At 45.0% G+C, this 20,034-nt stretch overlaps 1 protein-coding gene across 1 annotated transcript in view; it reads right to left on the minus strand.

Annotated features, from left to right (window-relative positions):
* Positions 1 to 279: 279 nt before the first annotated feature.
* LOC124788515 overlaps positions 280 to 20,034 on the minus strand; it is a 35,510-nt gene continuing 15,755 nt past the window's right edge. Inside the window, exon 2 of the mRNA XM_047255784.1 lies at positions 280 to 636. Within this exon, the coding sequence (XP_047111740.1) occupies positions 280 to 636 (357 nt within the window). The remainder of the gene's footprint in view (positions 637 to 20,034) is intronic.

Here is a 20,034-nt window from a genome sequence, read left to right on the forward strand (position 1 = left end):
TTTATAGTATTCTTTAAGTCGATTTTTCTCAAGTATTGTATTTTTGAGTTGTGTCACTCTTCTTGCCGAGGTGCGATATGGTAGCACCTCCTTCACCAGTTTGCATGTGACGGTTAGAAGGAATTTTCTAGAACTGATCCGATCCATCTTCCAACCTGATTCGTATGACCATAGTCTAAGTGAGACCATCAGATGTCGTACTGAGTCGAGAGGTGGTGGTGGTGTCGGCCACAGTAGGTGCCAGCATTACTTTGGCCCAGCCCTATGTCAGGGTTCAGGTCAGGCGCGTGGCCCACGTAAGAGCCCTGTGGCGTTAACCTGTGGCACCCCCGGCACGGCGGCTGCCAGCTCTTGGGCAGAGCAGCAGGTGATGAGCCCCTTGCTGGGTCGGTCCCAGTTGCGCCTCGCCCAGCCCGCTTTGGTGCACACGTTTTCGGGGCACACCTGCGTCAGCACCTGCACCGCCTTGCACGTCGCGAATGGGTTGTTGAGCCCCACGAAGACTATTGCTGTGCCCGACCGCGGGTCGTGCACCAGCTTCCAGAAGAACAGCGGTACCGCAATGCGGCGGCCCCCCGCCAAGTACAGCTCCTCTGTGTCATCCAGCGACAGCACGCCGTGTGTCCCAGTCCAAACCTGCGCAATGTCAACGAAAAAAGGTTTTTTGTTTCCAGTGTAAAATTTATAGCATAAAACAAGTAGAGTAGCCAACTCCTTCCCAAAAGTGTCTTATCCACACTAATGCTCATAAATTACGGATAATTACAGAATGTGGTGCCACGCAACGAGGTACTACACAAAACTGGCGCTATAGCATAGGCACAGTAGTCCACAGTATCGGTGATAAGTTGAGAAAACCGTCCCGAAACGCATGTGCTACAAAACGCCACTGTTCCCTGAGCATGTACCCCGACATCGATCACCATGCACATGTACACAGGCGGCACACTGGGTTGGCATGCTCTGAATCAGGTGGTCGAGCAGCTGCTGGGGTATAGCCTCCCATTCTAGCACCAGTGCCTGTCGGAGCTCCTGAAGTGTCCTAGGGATTTGAAGACGTGCTCGATTGGGTTTAGGTCTGGAGAACAGGCAGGCCACTCCATTCGCCTGATATCTCATGCTTCAAGGTACTCCTCGATATTGGTAGCTGGGTGGGGCCGTTCGTTATCGTCCATCATGAGGAAGGTGGGACCCACTGCACCCCTGAAAAGGCGCACATACTGGTTCAAAATGACGTCCTGATACCCTCACCTGTTACACTTCCTCTGTCAAAGACATGCAGGAGGGTACGTGCACCAATTATAATTCCACCCCACACCATCAAACCACGATCTCCATACAGTTCCCTTTCAAGGACATTAAGGGGTTGGTATCTGGTTCCTGGTTCACGCCAGATGAAAACCCGGCGAGAATCACTGTTCGGACTATACCTGGACTCGACTGTGAACATAACCTGGGACCACTGTTCCAATGACCATGGTCTGAGTTCTGAACACGAGGCTTTATGGGCTCTCCTGTGACCAGGGGTCAGTGGAATGCGCCTTGCAGGTCTCCGGGCGAATAAACCATGTCTGTTCAGTCGTCTGTAGACCGTGTGTCTGGAGACAACCGTTCCAATGGCTGCGGTAAGGTCCCGGGCAAAGCTACCTGCAGTACTCCGTGGCCATCTACGGGCACTGATGGTGAGATATCGGTCTTCTTGTGATGTTGCACACTGTGGACGTCCCGTACTGTAGCGCCTGGATACGTTTCCCGTTTGCTGTAATCGTTGCCATAATCGTGAGATCACAGTTTGTGGCACACGGAGGGCCCGTGCTACGACCTGCTGTGTTTGACCAGCCTCCAGTCGCCCTAGTACTCTACCCCTCATAACGTCATCAATACGTGTTCTATGAGCCATTTTCAACACACAGTCACCATCAGCACATCTGAAAACGTCTGCACACTTACTCGCTGCACTGTACTCTGACATGCACCAACACACCTCTGCGTATGTGGGCTGCTGCCAGCGCCACCGTGCGACCACCGCAGGTCAAATACACTGCATGGTGATACCCCGAGGTGATTTAAGCCCGCAAACCGTCCACCAGAGCGTTGTTTCGCAATGTATCAGCATTATCCTTAATTAATGAGTATGAGTGTGCATCCATACTGTGTATACTACTGTGAAATGCGTGGCAGTGAGTACTTCTGGTTGTACCGAAAATCCCAGTTCTTCCTTTCTCATTCATTTAACAAGCGTGGTAAGAATGATTGCTTAAGTTCCTCTGTGGGCTCTGTCGTACGTGGGTGGTGTGATATGTCTGGTAAATTTCCATGAAAGAATGCAACGTTTTTGTTGCACCTTCATATTTGGTAAGTTTGATTATTACAAGGAACTTTTACAGAATTCCAACAATGTACAGCGCACAGTTCGTTTTTGACATCTGTCATGATTGGTCAGTGTGGCGACTTGAAACATCTTAATAAAAATTTTACGCATTCTGAAATCTCTGAGAAGGTGAAACCTCTACGTTATTTAATTCTGCTGCCAAGTGAAACTGAATGCAAGTGAACCTATTTTCTTTTTACTTATTCTTTATCGTGTCAACACTGACCCCAATATTCTAGAGCAACGCAATCAGACTGCTCAAAAAATGATAACCTGACTTCAAATAATTACTACAAAACAATGCCCCTGAATTAGAGGAAATCCTAGCAATAACCTACACATCACATAAGTCACTTAGCTCACAAAAATCTTCAATACCAAAACTACAGCAATGCAGCAAGCATCATTATTGCCAGGTAAACGAAAGATTCTAACTACTGAGGGCTACTGGTAGGCATGTGGTTAGCAAAGGAAACATTTTGTAGCAAAGCAAACAATGTATTTACCTTAAGAATGTAACACCCAGTTCAAAAATTATGTAATCGTCCATGACATCCAGTTCCAAAAATTATATAATCATGAATAATATTCAGTCTCAAAGTCGGACACCTCTAGATCATCCGGTCGTGCTAATACTGCAAACCTCCAACACAGTTAATTATTAGCCTCTAACCTCCATCACTGCTGACTACTCACTCCCAACGTCCATCACTGCTGGCTGTTCACCTCCAACTGCGAGTCCGACCAGCCACAGAGAGTCTCTTACAGATTGCCACAGCGCAGTCAGAGATTTAATACAGAGCGCTACCAACATACAAACACATAAACAGCCTATTTACAGACTGCGATTGTAAATGGATAAAACAGAGTTTCTTGCTGTTATCACTCATTTTAATTTGGAGAGCTAGATTTCCCATAGATCAAAACAGTTTGCACCATCACTGAAAACCATTCACTAATGAATCGACAAATTTAAACGTGGTCCAACAAGCACCGAAAGCGAAGCACGCACCGACCACCCAACTGAGGTCGCTAGAAAGGGAACCAATAACAAAATCCATGATATGATAATGCAAGACTGCTGAATAAAAATTAATGAGAGTGCTCAGTTAAGCGAGTGCACAACACCCTGCACAGAGAATTGACCATGAAGGAGCCGTGTGTGAAATGGGTGCCGCAGTTGCTCACAGTCAAATGGCTCTGAGCACTATGGAACTTAACTTCTGAGGTCATCACTCCCCTAGAACTTAGAACTACTTAAACCTAACTAACATAAGGACATCACACACATCCATGCCCGAGGCAGGATTCGAACCTGCGACCGTAGCGGTCGAGCGGTTCCAGACTGTGGCGCCTAAAACCGCTCGGCCAGCTCGGCCGGCTGCTCACAGTCGATCAAACGTTCATCTGTCACATTTCAACACAATATATGGCGATGTTTGATCGCAATCCTCAAGACTTTTAGCGCCGATTTATGACTTGATGAAAACTGGATACATCATTACACACGAGTCGAAACGGCGATCAAAATAATGCACAAAGGCCGCTTAAAGTGCACCGAAGAAAACAAAGGCCATTTTATCAGCTGATATGGCGATGGCCATTGCTTTTTGGGACTCCAGAGGAATAATCGCCATAGATTATTGGGAAAAAGCAGAACTATAACTGGACCCTATTATGCTTCTTGTTGAACCGTTTCAAACTTACGTTAGCTAAAAAATACCAACGTTTGCACCCAAAAATTGCTCTTACACCATGATAATTCACCGTCCCGTGCATCAGCAATAGCAGAGACGAAAGTGCATGAATTGGGCTTTGAATTGTTTCCTCATCCACCCTTTTCACCAGACTTGGCCACAAGTGAGTTTTCCCTGTTCCTAACTTGAAATTTTGGATTGCTGGTAAGAAATTTTCATAAATTGAGAACATGATAGTTGCAGTCAACGAGCATTTTGTAAAGTTTGATAGAACCTATTTTTACGATGGGATGAAAAAGCTGGAGGATCGCTGGACCAAGTGTACATCCCTGAAAGGAGACAATGTCGAGAAATTAGGTGGATTGTTTACGAAAAAACTTTTTTTACCAGTCGTATCAAACCATCCTCGTACACAAGGTGCTTGAAAAACAGCGTCATATTTTACTGCAGGGGGTAATATTGATCAAAACTAGAAGAAAACATCCTATAAGAGTATGTCCAGAAACCAATACCTGTTAAGGTATGGCCGGTCGGGGTGGCCGAGCGGTTCTAGACGCGAATCCTGCCTCGGGCATGGATGTGTGTGATGTCCTTAGGTTAGTTAGGTTTAAGTAGTTCTAAGTTCTAGGGGACTGATGACCTCAAAAGTTAAGTCCCATAGTGCTCAGAGTCATTTGAATCATTTATTAAGGTATGACACAGTCTGTAGTCTCGTTCCCATCTGTTACATAGAAGTAGACATATGCGGTGTCGCATCTGGCATTTTGCCACATCCTTCAGCACTTCTTTGCAGTGAATCACATGCTCTTTCAAATACATCTGGCTTCAATCGGACTGTGCCTTGATCACTCGCTCCCATAACGTCTGCACACTGTCGATGGATTGGGCCTATTAAATGTCTCCAAGGCAGGAAATCCAATGGATTCAGGTCCGGTGATAAGACAGGCCATGCTACAGCATCTCATCGACCATCATCCTTGAACCATGGCGGTGGACTACAGTCCCACGATCTCGGGAAACTGAAGCTATTAACGGAAAATCCATGGCACAGATCATGGATCGGAATATACGCTCAGTGTACCCTGTTAGTTGTATTTGGTATGGGTCCCACACACTTGAGCAATATTTTAGTACAGCTTTCTCCCATTACCCTATCATTGAACCGAAGTTTCTCATCTACTTTCCCTTTGCCCAAGCCATTTCATTTAGTAAGAGCTAACCAGGTATTTTTTGAACTAGATCGATACGGTGAAATGGTTAAAACCCTGTGCTTGTATCTAGGACGATTACGATCCAGATTACGTTTTCCATGGCTCCCTTGGATCACTTACGGCAAATATTGGACCAGTCCCTTAGAAATGGTCACGGTCTGTTTTCTTCTCCAACTCTGCCCTGTTTGATCTTGTCTTCAGATTTGCCTCCACACAGTTTAATAACGTTCCTGATTGGTGTTGCATGCACTGTACAAAGATGTGCATGAAAGGGAGAATAATGTGCAATTATTTCTCTCCCAGAAACATGCAATGGGTTAACAAGAATTTGTGGATACTTGCATGGGCATCTGATATTTTGTTTTGGGCCATCCCAAAGAGTTTCAGGGGGTCACTCACGGGGCCTGCTTACTCTTGATCGTTCTCCATGTGTCGCACTCACAGTTTTAATCAGATGCACACGAAAACTGCTATTTGGAAGACAGTGTCGTCCACGGCTCTCTCGGGCATAGCAGAAGTGACGCTTGAATGACTCAGCAGAGAGACGTCATGGCAGCATGGCACAAAAAGCCTCAATGGTGGGAGTTCTTGCACAAGAAGCTGTATTCAGATTTTGCTAACATTGCGGAAGTCGTCATCTGAGCCTCCTGAAAAGCAGTTACCACACCATCACAGCACAGCAGGACTGCAGTACCGCTCACATAGGAGAAAGATTGGGCCACCAAGGCAGTGATGTCATGACTGCCCACTAGATGTGCCTTAGAACCTGGTTCTGCTACAAAGAGCGTGTTGCTATTTCAGCAATAGTGATGAACCGAGGTAACATAAGCATTGCTCATTTTAGACAAATAATATCTCACACCACTAAGAGCAGATACAAGGAGTAGTCTACATCAGTCAACATACTGAATTGGATCTTCAAGCCATCACTACTATATTCTGTCTTCGCTAGCGAGTCTGAATGCTGCTGACGTGATGCTTACAGCCAGTGGGCCACTTGCAGTCAAACCTCCATCCACTGGACGCCATGTACCATGGGTATCTGCAGTTTGTGCCTGGGACACTTAGCCACCCAGCTGTCATCACCGTATGAGGGTAAGCTCTGCTGTTGCTCGTGTTACCCTGTGCAGACAAACTTTGCTGCTGTTCACACTTTGTGAGCAAACTCCTTGGCTGCCAGTACTGATGCTGCCATCCGCACCGAGGTCCATGGTTCGTCTCTGCACACTTTGATACGTCCTGCACTGACCCCCGCGACTGCGTAGCCAACACGGCTGACCACGGAGTCTGTCACAACGAAGAGACTGTGAGCTGATACACCACTGTACCAGTGGAGTTATAACTACATAGCTTCACCTGCCACCTGTCAAACAGGAGAGACACCGCATGTGGGCCAGTCAGAAGCCCACTTGTGACTTAATCGTGCTTCACCACCCAACACCAACTAGTATCTTGGGGGTGCTGACCACTGTATGATACAATCAACACTGAAGTAATATGGCAGAGAACAAACATTTGATTGAATTTCCTGTTTTTATGATTGAAGGTCGGAAAGCCATCTGGTACATATCCACCACATCGATACAACCCCACCTTGGGTGGAGAGCTGATGACCCTCCTGAGCACTGAAGGCCCAGCTCCACCACCAACCATAGAGGTCATCCACCTCATGGACTCTACAACAGTAATCTTACCATTCTCATTAATTGCAAGTAACAATTCATCCTGGTTGCACGGAGCCCTGTTGTAAAAATTCTGAATCACGTATGTACATGTCTCTTAAAGAAAAGGGACATTTTTTGTGTAATTAAGATATCCACAGAGGACCTGCTTGCAGCATGCAGTTTTTCGAAATGACTTCCCGAGTTTCCAAATGAACATGACGTTGAGCTTCATTTATGTATAGGTGTAAACATGATTCACATAACTGTGTAACATGTCACAGTGTATGTTGGTGACACTCTGTCCACTGCAATCTAGAAAAGTTATAGTTTATAGCATTTCCAGGTTTAGAGGAAGTTTTTGGCAATAGTAACTGTAATACAGTCTCTGAAATCCTGAAGACAGCAGGGACACAAAGCAGGGACTGAAATGTTATCTATAACTCCTACTGTTCCAGTTATGAGAGTCATCCATTTAGGGAAGATACACTCCTGGAAATGGAAAAAAGAACACATTGACACCGGTGTGTCAGACCCACCATACTTGCTCCGGACACTGCGAGAGGGCTGTACAAGCAATGATCACACGCACGGCACAGCGGACACACCAGGAACCGCGGTGTTGGCCGTCGAATGGCGCTAGCTGCGCAGCATTTGTGCACCGCCGCCGTCAGTGTCAGCCAGTTTGCCGTGGCATACGGAGCTCCATCGCAGTCTTTAACACTGGTAGCATGCCGTGACAGCGTGGACGTGAACCGTATGTGCAGTTGACGGACTTTGAGCGAGGGCGTATAGTGGGCATGCGGGAGGCCGGGTGGACGTACAGCTGAATTGCTCAACACGTGGGGCGTGAAGTCTCCACAGTACATCGATGTTGTCGCCAGTGGTCGGCGGAAGGTGCACATGCCCGTCGACCTGGGACCGGACCGCAGCGACGCACGGATGCACGCCAAGACCGTAGGATCCTACGCAGTGCCGTAGGGGACCGCACCGCCACTTCCCAGCAAATTAGGGACACTGTTGCTCCTGGGGTATCGGCGAGGACCATTCGCAACCGTCTCCATGAAGCTGGGCTACGGTCCCGCACACCGTTAGGCCGTCTTCCGCTCACGCCCCAACATCGTGCAGCCCGCCTCCAGTGGTGTCGCGACAGGCGTGAATGGAGAGACGAATGGAGACGTGTCGTCTTCAGCGATGAGAGTCGCTTCTGCCTTGGTGCCAATGATGGTCGTATGCGTGTTTGGCGCCGTGCAGGTGAGGGCCACAATCAGGACTGCATACGACCGAGGCACACAGGGCCAACACCCGGTATCATGGTGTGGGGAGCGATCTCCTACACTGGCTGTACACCACTGGTGATCGTCGAGGGGACACTGAATAGTGCACGGTACATCCAAACCGTCATCGAACCCATCGTTCTACCATTCCTAGACCGGCAAGGGAACTTGCTGTTCCAATAGGACAATGCACGTCCGCATGTATCCCGTGCCACCCAACGTGCTCTAGAAGGTGTAAGTGAACTACCCTGGCCAGCAAGATCTCCGGATCTGTCCCCCATTGAGCATGTTTGGGACTGGATGAAGCGTCGTCTCACGCGGTCTGCACGTCCAGCACGAACGCTGGTCCAACTGAGGCGCCAGGTGGAAATGGCATGGCAAGCCGTTCCACAGGACTACATCCAGCATCTCTACGATCGTCTCCATGGGAGAATAGCAGCCTGCATTGCTGCGAAAGGTGGATATACACTGTACTAGTGCCGACATTGTGCATGCTCTGTTGCCTGTGTCTATGTGCCTGTGGTTCTGTCAGTGTGATCATGTGATGTATCTGACCCCAGGAATGTGTCAATAAAGTTTCCCCTTCCTGGGACAATGAATTCACGGTGTTCTTATTTCAATTTCCAGGAGTGTATGTTTATCGAGGAGACGGCATAAAAGTTGGCTTTGCTGGTCTGTCATGACGGCGTTTTGGTTCCATCTAAGACGTGCTTTTCTTCTAGAGCAGGATGCGTGTCACTAGAATATTTAAAAAAGGACCGTCTGTGCTCCCACAGCATTCATATGTCCCTCACGTTACGATTAGCTCCGACGCACTGACCCATTTTTAATCCACTGAACTTCCTCCAAGGAACTACCACATTAAACGCATACCTGATTAATTACGAAATTTTATTTATGGTGCGTCTAAAGACGATAGAAGATGGAAGAAAGGCAAGCCTGCTTATATAACATTTCTAGATTTAGGGTAAGCTTTTAAAATGTTGACTGGAATATACTCTCTCAAATTATGTAATTAACAAAGATAAAATACATTAAGCGAAAGGTTATCTACGACTTTCACAATTTTACAGACTGAAGTGTCGAAGGATATGAAAGGGAGGTATTAGCTGCTAAGCAAGTGAGACAGGATTGTAACAGACCCCCACTATTGTTCAGTCTATTCACTAAACAAATTGAAAAGGTAATCAAAGAGAAATTGGGAAAGAGGGAAAGAGAATTAAAGTTCAGGGAGAAGAAATAAAAACTATGAAATGTGTCGATGAGAGAGTAATTCTCTCACAGACGGCAAAGGACTTGGAAGAGCAGTTGAAAGGAATGAACAGTATCTTGAAACGAAGTTATTAATATTAATGAAATTAAAACAAGGGTAGTGGAGTATAGTCAAATTAAATCAGTGATGCTGAGGGTGACTTTCTGATTCGGAAATGACACACTGAAAATAGTAGATCAATTTTGCTGTTTGGCTAGCAAAATAAATGATGACAGAAATAGAGAGGATATAAAACGCAGTTTGGCATCGGCAACAAATAAGTTTCTTGAAAAGAGATATATGCCAATAATTTGTGTGAATTTATATGTTACGAAGTGTTTTTGATAGCAGTTGGAGTGTAATCTCGTACAGAGGTGAAACATGTACGATAAGCAGCACGGACAATACAGGTATGTCAGATGTGGAGTTGGAGAAGGATACTGATGATTAGATTGCTACGTCGGATTACTAACCAAGACGTACTGTGTCTAACAACTTGATAAAAGAAAGGGGTCGGATGACATAACACATCCTCAGCCTTTAATGAATGTTCAGTTGTTAACTGAGAAAGTGTGGTGTATAAATTGTAGAGGCAATCCAAGGGTTGACTACTCGACTACAGTATGCAGCTTCAAATGGATGTAGGTTGAATCTGTTATACAGAGTTGAAGAAGGCTGCATAAGATAGATCAACTTGAAGAGCAGCATCATACGATTCTTCCAACTGAAGACCACAACAACAGCAGCAAAAACGAGGTTGGGAGTACTCAACAGACCTACAGCAATTACTGGAACCATGATCATTGAATAACAATACGTATGCCAACAACTGAGCTCTACATGAATGATGTGTTTACAATAGCAAAAAAATGTTGAGAAAATGTAGGAATTGAAACTGAAAACGCATTTGCGTCTACGTCTATGTGTATACTGCGCATGTCAACTTACGATGTGCGACGTAGGGTAGTCCTAACTTGCGTACTGCTGTCACTACCTGTCTTTGGTGTTCCAATCGCGAATGGTTGGTAATAATCCTTCTGAGATCGAATCTCTCTAGTTTTACCTCTGTGGACTTTTCGTGAGATATCCATAGGACGGTGAAATATAATAACTGATTCTTCTAGGAAAATGTGCTCTCGGAAATTTAACATTTAAACCACACTAAGACGCTGAGCGCTTTGTATCGACGACCACTGGGGATGGATGAGAATCTCCGTGATGCTTTCGCGCAAAGTAAATTAATCTGTGAAAAAACGAGCTGCTTTTCTTTGGATCTTCCCTATTCTGTATCAATCCTATATGACACTAATCCCAGACCGAAGAGAAATACTCAAGTGTTTGTTGAATGCGGATTTTGCAGACGACTTCCCGTGTGGGTGGGCTATACTTTCTAAGGTTTCTACGTTACGTGCGGTTAGTTCATATAATCATTCCACTTTAAATCGCTTCGTATCCTTCCTTCTAGACATTTTGTGGATGTTGCTGCTTCCAGTGGTTGTTCTGCAATTTCCCGTGTACTCATACGAGTACAACAACAGTTCTTTCTGCTTATTTATGGCCGGCCGGTGTGGCCGAGCGGTTCTAGGCACTTCAGTCTGGAACCGCGCGACCGCTACGATCGCAGGTTCGAATCCTGCCTCGGCCATGGATGTGTGTGATGTTCTTAGGTTAGTTAGGTTTAAATAGTTCTAAGTCTAGGGGACTGATGACCTCAGATGTTAAGTCCCATAGTGCTCAGAACCATTTGAACCATTTTTGCTTATTTATGCACAATATGCTACGTTTGTTTATGTTAACCGCCAACTGACAATCTCTGCACCAAGTGTCAAACCCGTGCACGGTTTCCTCCATTTCCGTACAGTTTTCTAGCGTTGCAACTGCTCTGTACACAATATCATCGGTGAGAAGCCTCTTGGAACTTCTAACGTTGTTCATATGTCAGTTGTATATATAGTTAAAAGTAATGGTCCCCTCCTTTGGGGTACATCTGAAGTCAATTTTACGCTTGAAGATTTCTCTCCTCTAAGAATGACAAGCTGTTTCCTGTGCGTTAAAACAAAACACCGTCTGAACAGACCTTGAAGGTCCAACGGTACTTGTTGGCCGCCGTGTCATCCTCAGCCTGAATTCAAATACAGAGGTATGTAAACAGGCAGAATACAGCGCTACGATCGGCAACGCCTATATGAAACAACAAGGGTCTGGCGCATTTGTTACATCGGTTATTGCTGCTAAAATGGTAGGTTATCAAGATTTAAATGAGTCTGACGTCGTGTTACAGTCGGCATACGAGCGATGGGACACAGCATCTCCGAGGTAGCGATGAAGTGGGGATTTTCCCGTACGACCATTTCACGAATGTACCGTGCATATCAGGAACCCGGTAAAACATCAAATACCCGACATCGCTGCGGCAGGAAAAAGATTCTGCAAGAATGGTACCAACGACGACTGAAGAGAATCGTTCAAGGTGACAGAAGTGCAACCCTTCCGCAAATTGGTCCAGATTTCAATGCTGGGCCATCAACAAGTGTCAGCGTGCGAACCATTCATCGATATGGGCTTTCGGAGCCGAAGTCCCACTCGTATACCCTTGATGACTGGACGACACGAAGTTTTACACCTCGCCTGGGTGTGTCAACACTGACATTGAACTGTTGATGACTGAAAACATGTTGTCTGGTCGTATGAGTATCGGTCCAAATTGTATCGAGTGGGTGGACGTGTACAGGGATGAAGACAACCTCATGAAGCCATGGATCCTGCATGTCAGTAGGGGACTGCTCAAGCTGGTGCAGGCTCTGTAATGGTGTGTGCAGTTGGAGTGATATGGGACCCCTGATACGTCTAGATACGACTCTGACAGCTAACACGTACATAAGCATCCTGTCTGATCACCTGCATCCATTCATGTCCAGTGTGCAATCCGACGGACTTGAGCAATTTCAGCAGGACAATGCAACTCCCCACACGTCCAGAATTGCTGCAGAGTGGCTCCAGGAACACTCTTCTGAGTTTAAACTCCCCAGATATGAGCATGGTTGAGGATATCTGAGATGCCTTGCAACGTACTGTTGAGAACAGGTCTCCACCTCCTCATACTCTTATGGATTTATGGACAGCCCGGCAGGATTCATGGTGCCAATTCCCTCCAGCACTACTTCAGTCAGACATTAGTCGAGTCTACGCCGTGTCGTGTTGCGGGACTTCTGCGTACTCGCGGGGGCCTTACGCAATATTAGGTAGGTGTACCAGTTTCTTTGTGTCTTCAGTGTATATACTGTGAAACGTAACGGTCTCATAACACTCCCTTATGGACTTCTGAAGTTAATTTTTCAGTATGCTAGGAACTCTTCACTTCGAACATACATTTGGTCTGCTATCCCGTACTATCGGATTTTGTTCATTAGGCGGCAGTGGGGATCTGTATAGAACGCCTTCCGGAAGTGAAAGAACACGACATCTGCCTGGGCCCTGCTTCTTACTGCTTTCTGTATTTAGTGGACGAAAAAAGCGAGCTTAATTTCATATGAACGTTGTTTTCCGAAACCGTGTTGGTTCCTACACAGACTTTCGGTCTCCAGAAATGTCATAACGCAGAAGCATAAAACACCTTACAAAATACAACTGACCGACGTCAGAGATATAGGTCTACAGTTTTGTCTGTCTGTTCGACTTACTTTCTTAAATACAGGAATGACGTATGCCTTTTACCAGTCATTACGAATGCTTCACTTCTCCAGAGCCCTACGGCACACGCTGCTAAGACAGGGACAAGTTCTTCCGCATATGTTGTACAGGTTGTCTCAGAAACGTTTCGACAAACTTCAAGAAGTTGTAAGTGGCGTCTTCAGGAACAAATCGAGGACAGGAACCTCTGTCCGGAAACGTTATTCAGCAACACTACAGAACGTTGAACTTACAGGCACCCGCGCCTGGCACTAGGCTACCAATTCGGCAGCAAACGTGACTTTGTACGCTGACGAAGCGTAGGCGGCACGTCTCGTAATGTTGCTTGTTATTCAGTGATCGAGCAAGACTTTCACGGTCGCCAGTGGAAAAGATGGAACTAGTGGAGAAGATAGAGCTAGCTGCCGCGTAGACATGCCTTGTTTGCTATGAATACAATGCTCTGTTGTCCCAGTAGATGACGGTTTCCATCTGCTGTTCATTTTTCTCTTAGAATCTGTAGTGTTCTTTGGTATACAGGAGAAACATAAACTGCACATGGAAGCCTGTGAACAAAACCGTCATGCACTGAGACAACAGAGCATTGCAGAGCACGCAACTATCTTCATCTTCTCCACTGACAGTCGTGATCACTGAACAACAAACAACATTGCGAGCTATTTCTCCTACGCTCCATCAGCGTACAAAGTCACGTTTGCTGCCGAAGCGGTGACCTGTTGGCAAGTTCCGGCGCCTACAACTTCGACGCTCTGTAGTGTCTTTGGATTATGTTTCCTGACAAGAGTTCCCATCTCCGATTTCTTCCTCAAGATACCCTCTACAATCGTCGAAGTCTGTCACGATATTTCTAGGACACCCTGCATAAGTGCCTGAAGAGGTCCAGTGGTCTCTTCTCTGTTGATCGATTTCAGTTGATTGTCTATCCCGCGATCATTTATTTTGATATCCGTTAATTTGTCACTAACGAAACGATTTCAAACAAAGAAAAACAGTACGGTCTTCGTCAGTGAAAGAGTTGTCGAAAAATTACTTTTTTATTTCGGCATTCTCTGTGTCGTCCTTCATTTCGGCGTCATTGTGGTCACAGATAGCTTCGATCCGTAAAACGACTTCGGACCTTCTGTCATATTGGTAGATAGAATTTTACTTTCGACTTTTCTGAAAAATTCACGCGTGGCTCCCTTTCTCAGTTTGTCTGAAGCTTTGGCAGTTTTGCTTTTTCTTAGCACTTTCCTAACACGGCTGTTCAACAACAGCGGGTCTTCTCACAACTTTGCTCGACACATAACTGTCTTAGGCGCAATGTACAATACTCTTGAACTTTGTCCGTTTATGCTCAACATTTTCAGTTCTGGAGATGAATGTTTATGTTGAGCGCTCAAGTAACCTTGTAACAACAACGACTCTGTACTATTGTACATGTAAGTAATTCTTTTCATCTGATTTTATGATAAACTTATGTAATTGATGTTCTTATTTCATTTATTTTTGTTTCATGCCATTATATTAAGAAAACTGTAAATAAGTTTCAATGTGAATATTAATGTTTATGTCAAATGTCAAGTAATATTGTAATAGAGTTGAAATGTAACAAATGTTGAAATTGTTGTTAGATGTTTAAAATTGTAACTGTGTGTCTGGTCGATACGTAGGCAATGTGTTAGGATATGTAGAATGCAAAACCTCGGGTGAATACCCGGTCTGTCAGGGAGCGGTAAAAGGTGGATGGCAGGCGAGCGCGGGAAAATGCGCGCGGGCACTGCACGGCAGAACGGGCACAGGAGTAGTTGGAGTTTCGCACTGGTTTGAGCAACACCTTCTGGAGCGAGGAGGATCTCCTGGAAAACGTAGCTTCACTGAGCCTCGGGTATGCCGTTCCAACACAGCATGGAAAAATTCCATAGGCACTAAATGAAAAAGGATTGCGATGCTAAGAAGAATTAAAGTGCCGATACGTCAAGAGCCATAGCTGTGGTTGTATGTGTGCTCTGTGCCTCGCCATCTCGCCGCCCGCCAACCGCCGCATCGATACAAGCAGGTTGAAACTTTTAGTATTGTATTCGTATGGATCAGAGAGTGAACTGTGTTTGTTTGGTGCAATAATAACCTAAATCTTACCGGAAACTTTCCATCATTTAATTATCCTCACAACTAACCTAGACAGGGTCCTTTCCAAACGTTGCGCAATCCGAGTGTCCCGAAATGAAAATTAAAAATTGTGTTAATAATAATTATTTGAAGAACTAGCTATATTAGAATAGTGTTTAAAGAAATGTATTGTTAATGAACCAGTAAATGAATAGCGAAGGTCTAACGAAGTCGAAAGATAACTTTAGTATTGATACAGTAATGAAGTTTATTATTTCGAGACAGATTTAAATGAGCAGTAAATAAGATGAAAAGAGTAGTAACTTATATACTGGAAATCTTGAATGAATAATAAATTCCGTAATCATTTTTTTAAATACAGCGATCATAACAGTTTCAGGGTTCCCCCCTCATTCATTTGAATTCTGAAGTATTCTAAATTGGTTTGACCAGCAAAAGTTAAAGTCAACAGAAAAGTCAAAATTTATCAGTGGTTTTTTTAATCATAATTGACATTTTGTGTGTGTGGCATGAAAGTACAATTTCTAGGGTAACCTATGCCCGATTTTAATCAGATTAACAGACAGTATAAAGTTTTGTAGTAAACATTATAGTGTAGTGTTCTGTATTCATGATTTTCCATATCAGTACACAACGTGAAACTATCAGTTCAATAGATTTTCTGGCTCTAAAATTCTACTATATTATGCAGTGTTACAACTTGTTGTTTTGCATGAATATATACCAACTTGTACAGGGAAGAAACTCAGTTAATGCCTAATTAGGCTGGCGGCCATATTATTGTCACATTGGTAGCATCTTCTTGTTTGCTTTTAATCCGTCCTGACTTGTGATTGACGAAACATTGTTATTACAGAGTGGATGTAAGTCTGATTGACCACCATTCAGGTACACGCGGTCGATATCTATGCGAAAATCCTTTCTCATAAGGTGAATCCCGTTCACTTACCATAGCACAGGCTTTAACGAATACTGTGTCAGGGATTACAACCTATTAAACTCTTTTTAGTCTCACTTTCTAAGTAGAAATATCTTCCTACTTTTGTTTACATTCCTAGTTACAGCAGTATTCAGTTGTTTTGTAACAATCTTATAATCACTGATTCTGTTAACTGAGTCGAAATGTTGGGTCCAGTTGGTGACAAGGAGAACTTAGATGCTACCTTTTCGAGTCGGTTTTGCGATTAACTACTTAAGATAATTTTCAGATAAGACATTTAGAATTTATTTCACACACTTCCCTGTCAAAACGCCTGCCCTGATCACTTGACTCTCGCTGTCTATAGAAAGTAAGTGGAAATCTCTCCATAATACTTCAATATAACCAAAAATGTATACGAAATCTTCTCCAAATTTTCCCTCGAATATTCCGCCATTAGTGCTTCTGAGGCAGAGGGGTCTATAAAAGCATCCGGTGACCATATTTGATCCACCTTTAACACTTATCTTCAGACAAATTACTCCACATCCGAGATTGTGCTAATCGATTACGAACCAATAACACGTAACGTATTATTTACAGCCTTAACCACGTGTTCTCCAACAGCGTTCAATTTTTACGATATGTATTCCAATCTGAATGTATAATTTCAAAGCTATTAACAAGTGGTTTCAGCTAGATTCCTGTCCTTAGTACTACAGTGCCTTATAGAGCCCGTGAAGGGATTTATCTACCCTAAAAAAATCCACAAACATCACACTTATTGAGCTACAATAGAAGCCGTTTCATGCGTGCGGTGCACACATAATCTATTAAGGGGTGTCCTACAATTCTCCACTTTTAATATTTCTTTTATTCAAATGGTTCAAATGGCTCTGAGCACTATGGGACTTAACCTCTGTGGTCATCAGTCCCCTAGAGCTTAGAACTACTTAAACCTAACTAACCTAAAGACATCACACACATCCATGTCCGAGGCAGGATTCGAACCTGCGACCGTAGCAGTCGCACGGTTCCGGACTGCGCGCCTAGAACCGCCAGACCAAGAATGCGGATCTTCCGTTCATTGTTGGCATTGGACGTAGTCAGAAATCACGAAAGTACAAACTTTACTACGTCACTGGGATTTATTACTAATTTGAAATAGGGGGTTAGGATAACCGTATAACTAAGCTCCAAGCACGAAAAGATAAGAACGACGAAGGAGAGATACCGAAATATTCGTAGCTGAAATGGATCTGTGATCAGAGCCAGTTCAACTATGGGCTTTCTCCAGAAAGAACGCTATCCATGAAATGGGAGAGAAGTCCTGTCTAGATGTTGCAATCAGTTAACAGTTTAACACTCAGATACACTATCTACGTTGCTGCATCAATGAATGGACGATTGGCAGAGAAACTCTATCTATGCTTCCAAGAACCAAACAGGAAGTTTGGACCCCGTGTGCCACGGGAAATAAAAAAATTGTGCTATCCAAATGTCTTCCTAGATGCTAGTGTGAGCGAGAAGATGCCGAAAGAACATCTGAAGATTTTTTTCAGTCAGTTTTGTTTCCACATTTGACGACAAAGTCACTGCCACATTGTGACTCCTGGTCCGGACGTAAGGGTCAACAAGATCTACTAGAAACCACTGAAGGAAAAGATGTAGTGTTAAAAATCATTCTGTCTGAAAAAAATATGCAAATCTCTGGACGTGTATTTTTCCACGCAAGAGAATCACAGGCTTTCGTAAACAACCCTCCAGGAATATGAAGCGATAACAGCATGACAGATTCTTCATCACGGAAATGCATTCTATCATTTAAAATCAATTATCTGTGGAAGTGTACAGACCAGTGCTTCGTTACGTGTGGCCGAACAGTGGTTGCGACATTGGTGAAAGTGTGGACAACTTCAAAAGTGTCGTTGACATAGCGTTTAGCACTGATATCTTAGAATATTCTGTTATGACTTCTGATCAACTTGCTTTTCTTCACTGTGTGTTCTGTAGTCTTCATATTGCTCTGAGCATTTCACTGTGAGTCCTTTCTCGCATTTATAGTTAAGATATCTTCACTGTACTTGGCTTCTGCGACCACATCTGCAGTGACATCTAGCACCCGTTTACAGAGTCATGCAGAAAAACGACACTTACCAGCACACTGTGAGGTACGTAATGGTCCTGCATCCAAAATTTCATATAGGTTCAAATGGCTCTGAGCACTGTGGGACTTGTCTTCTGAGGTCATCAGTCCCCTAGAACTTAGAACTACTTAAACCTAACTAACCTAAGGACATCACACACATCCATGCCCGAGGCAGGATGCGAACCTGCGACCGTAGTGGTCACGCGGTTCCAAACTGAAGCGCTTAGAACCGCACGGCCACACCGACCGGCTTTCAAATGGTTCAAATGGCTCTGAGCACTATGGGACTCAACATCTGTGGTCATAAGTCCCCTAGAACTTAGAACTACTTAAACCTAACTAACCTAAGGACATCACACACATCCATGCCCGAGGCAGGATTCGAACCTGCGACCGTAGCAGTCGCGCGGTTCCGGACTGAGCGCCTAGAACCGCTAGACCACCGCGGCCGGCTCGACCGGCTTTCATACAGGTATCTTCGTTCTAACACAGAGTCTTTCCTTGTAAGCTGTCTCTCATGGGAAGTGCAGATGAAGGTAAAAGCTCTAAATTACACTGATGGAAAATTGCCAGAAATCTATAAAAGAAAGTGTTTATTTTGTGCAACGTTTTGTGACGTTACTGTCACAATGCGACACTATTGTCACATATCGCTGGACAATATTATATCATTTTTCTGCAGCTATTTCGCAGCTGTATAGTGGGTATACTGGAGCAGTGTGTCTGAGAAGGCAGCCCTGCACTCTCCACCGTGGGTAGTGTGCCGCCGGGAACGTCTCTATAACTTCCTCTATGGGCAGAAAGACAGTCGCTGAATCTCATTAGGTCGAGCGGGCCTACTCTGGGGAGGGGGGCGGGGGGAAGAATGGGGCGGGGGAATGGGCAGATAGCGGAACCTGGTACTACTGAACGCTGGGCTAGCGACCGAGCGAGGTGGCGTAGTGGTCAGCACACTGGACTCGCAGTCGGGAGGCCGCGTCTGGCCATCCTGCTTTAAATTTTCCGTGAATTCCCTAAATCGCTTCAGGCAAATGCTGCGATGGTTCCTTTGAAAGGGCATGGCCGACTTCCTTCCCCATCCTTCCCTAATTCGGTGAGACCGATGATCTCGCAGTTTGGTCTCCTCCCCCCTCCCCCCCCCCCTCCTAAAATTGATCCATTAACCGGCCTGGCGTCTGCATCTCTGGGTTCAATGTACCCCAGGCCACCATACAGCCCCCAGAGAATAACTGAACACGACATTCTTTTCTGTGAGACTTCGAAGGTTCAAATACCGTGGCACCATCTCACCAGCATGGGAAAGTCTGTCGTGTTCCCTCTAAAATATTGGTTCAGCCAGTAGTGTTGTGTCACCCAGGACAAGTTCTCGGCACGTAAGACTGACCAATCATGAACGCATTGCTTTGGCTGAGGGCTAACTTCATGTTCCAAAATGTCTCTTTTGGCAGTTTCGTGCGCTTTCCCCAGCTTTTCCAAGAACGTAGCAACAATACCCACCCGTCACATTGGCAACTGCATCCTCTCCATGTTACGTTTTTTAGTGAGTAGAGAATTGAGGGCCGTGTACTTGGATTCTTGGCATTCTGTTCCAGGCCGTCATGGAGAGAGCGTTCTCCATCAGGCCGCTAGAGAGAGCGTCGTCTCCGGACGCTGTTTGGTGTTGATTGGCGCACGGTAGCTGTCTAAGGGAATGTAAGT

This window comes from Schistocerca piceifrons, chromosome 3 (genome assembly GCF_021461385.2).
Source record: "Schistocerca piceifrons isolate TAMUIC-IGC-003096 chromosome 3, iqSchPice1.1, whole genome shotgun sequence".
NCBI classification, from domain to species: Eukaryota; Metazoa; Arthropoda; class Insecta; order Orthoptera; family Acrididae; genus Schistocerca; species Schistocerca piceifrons.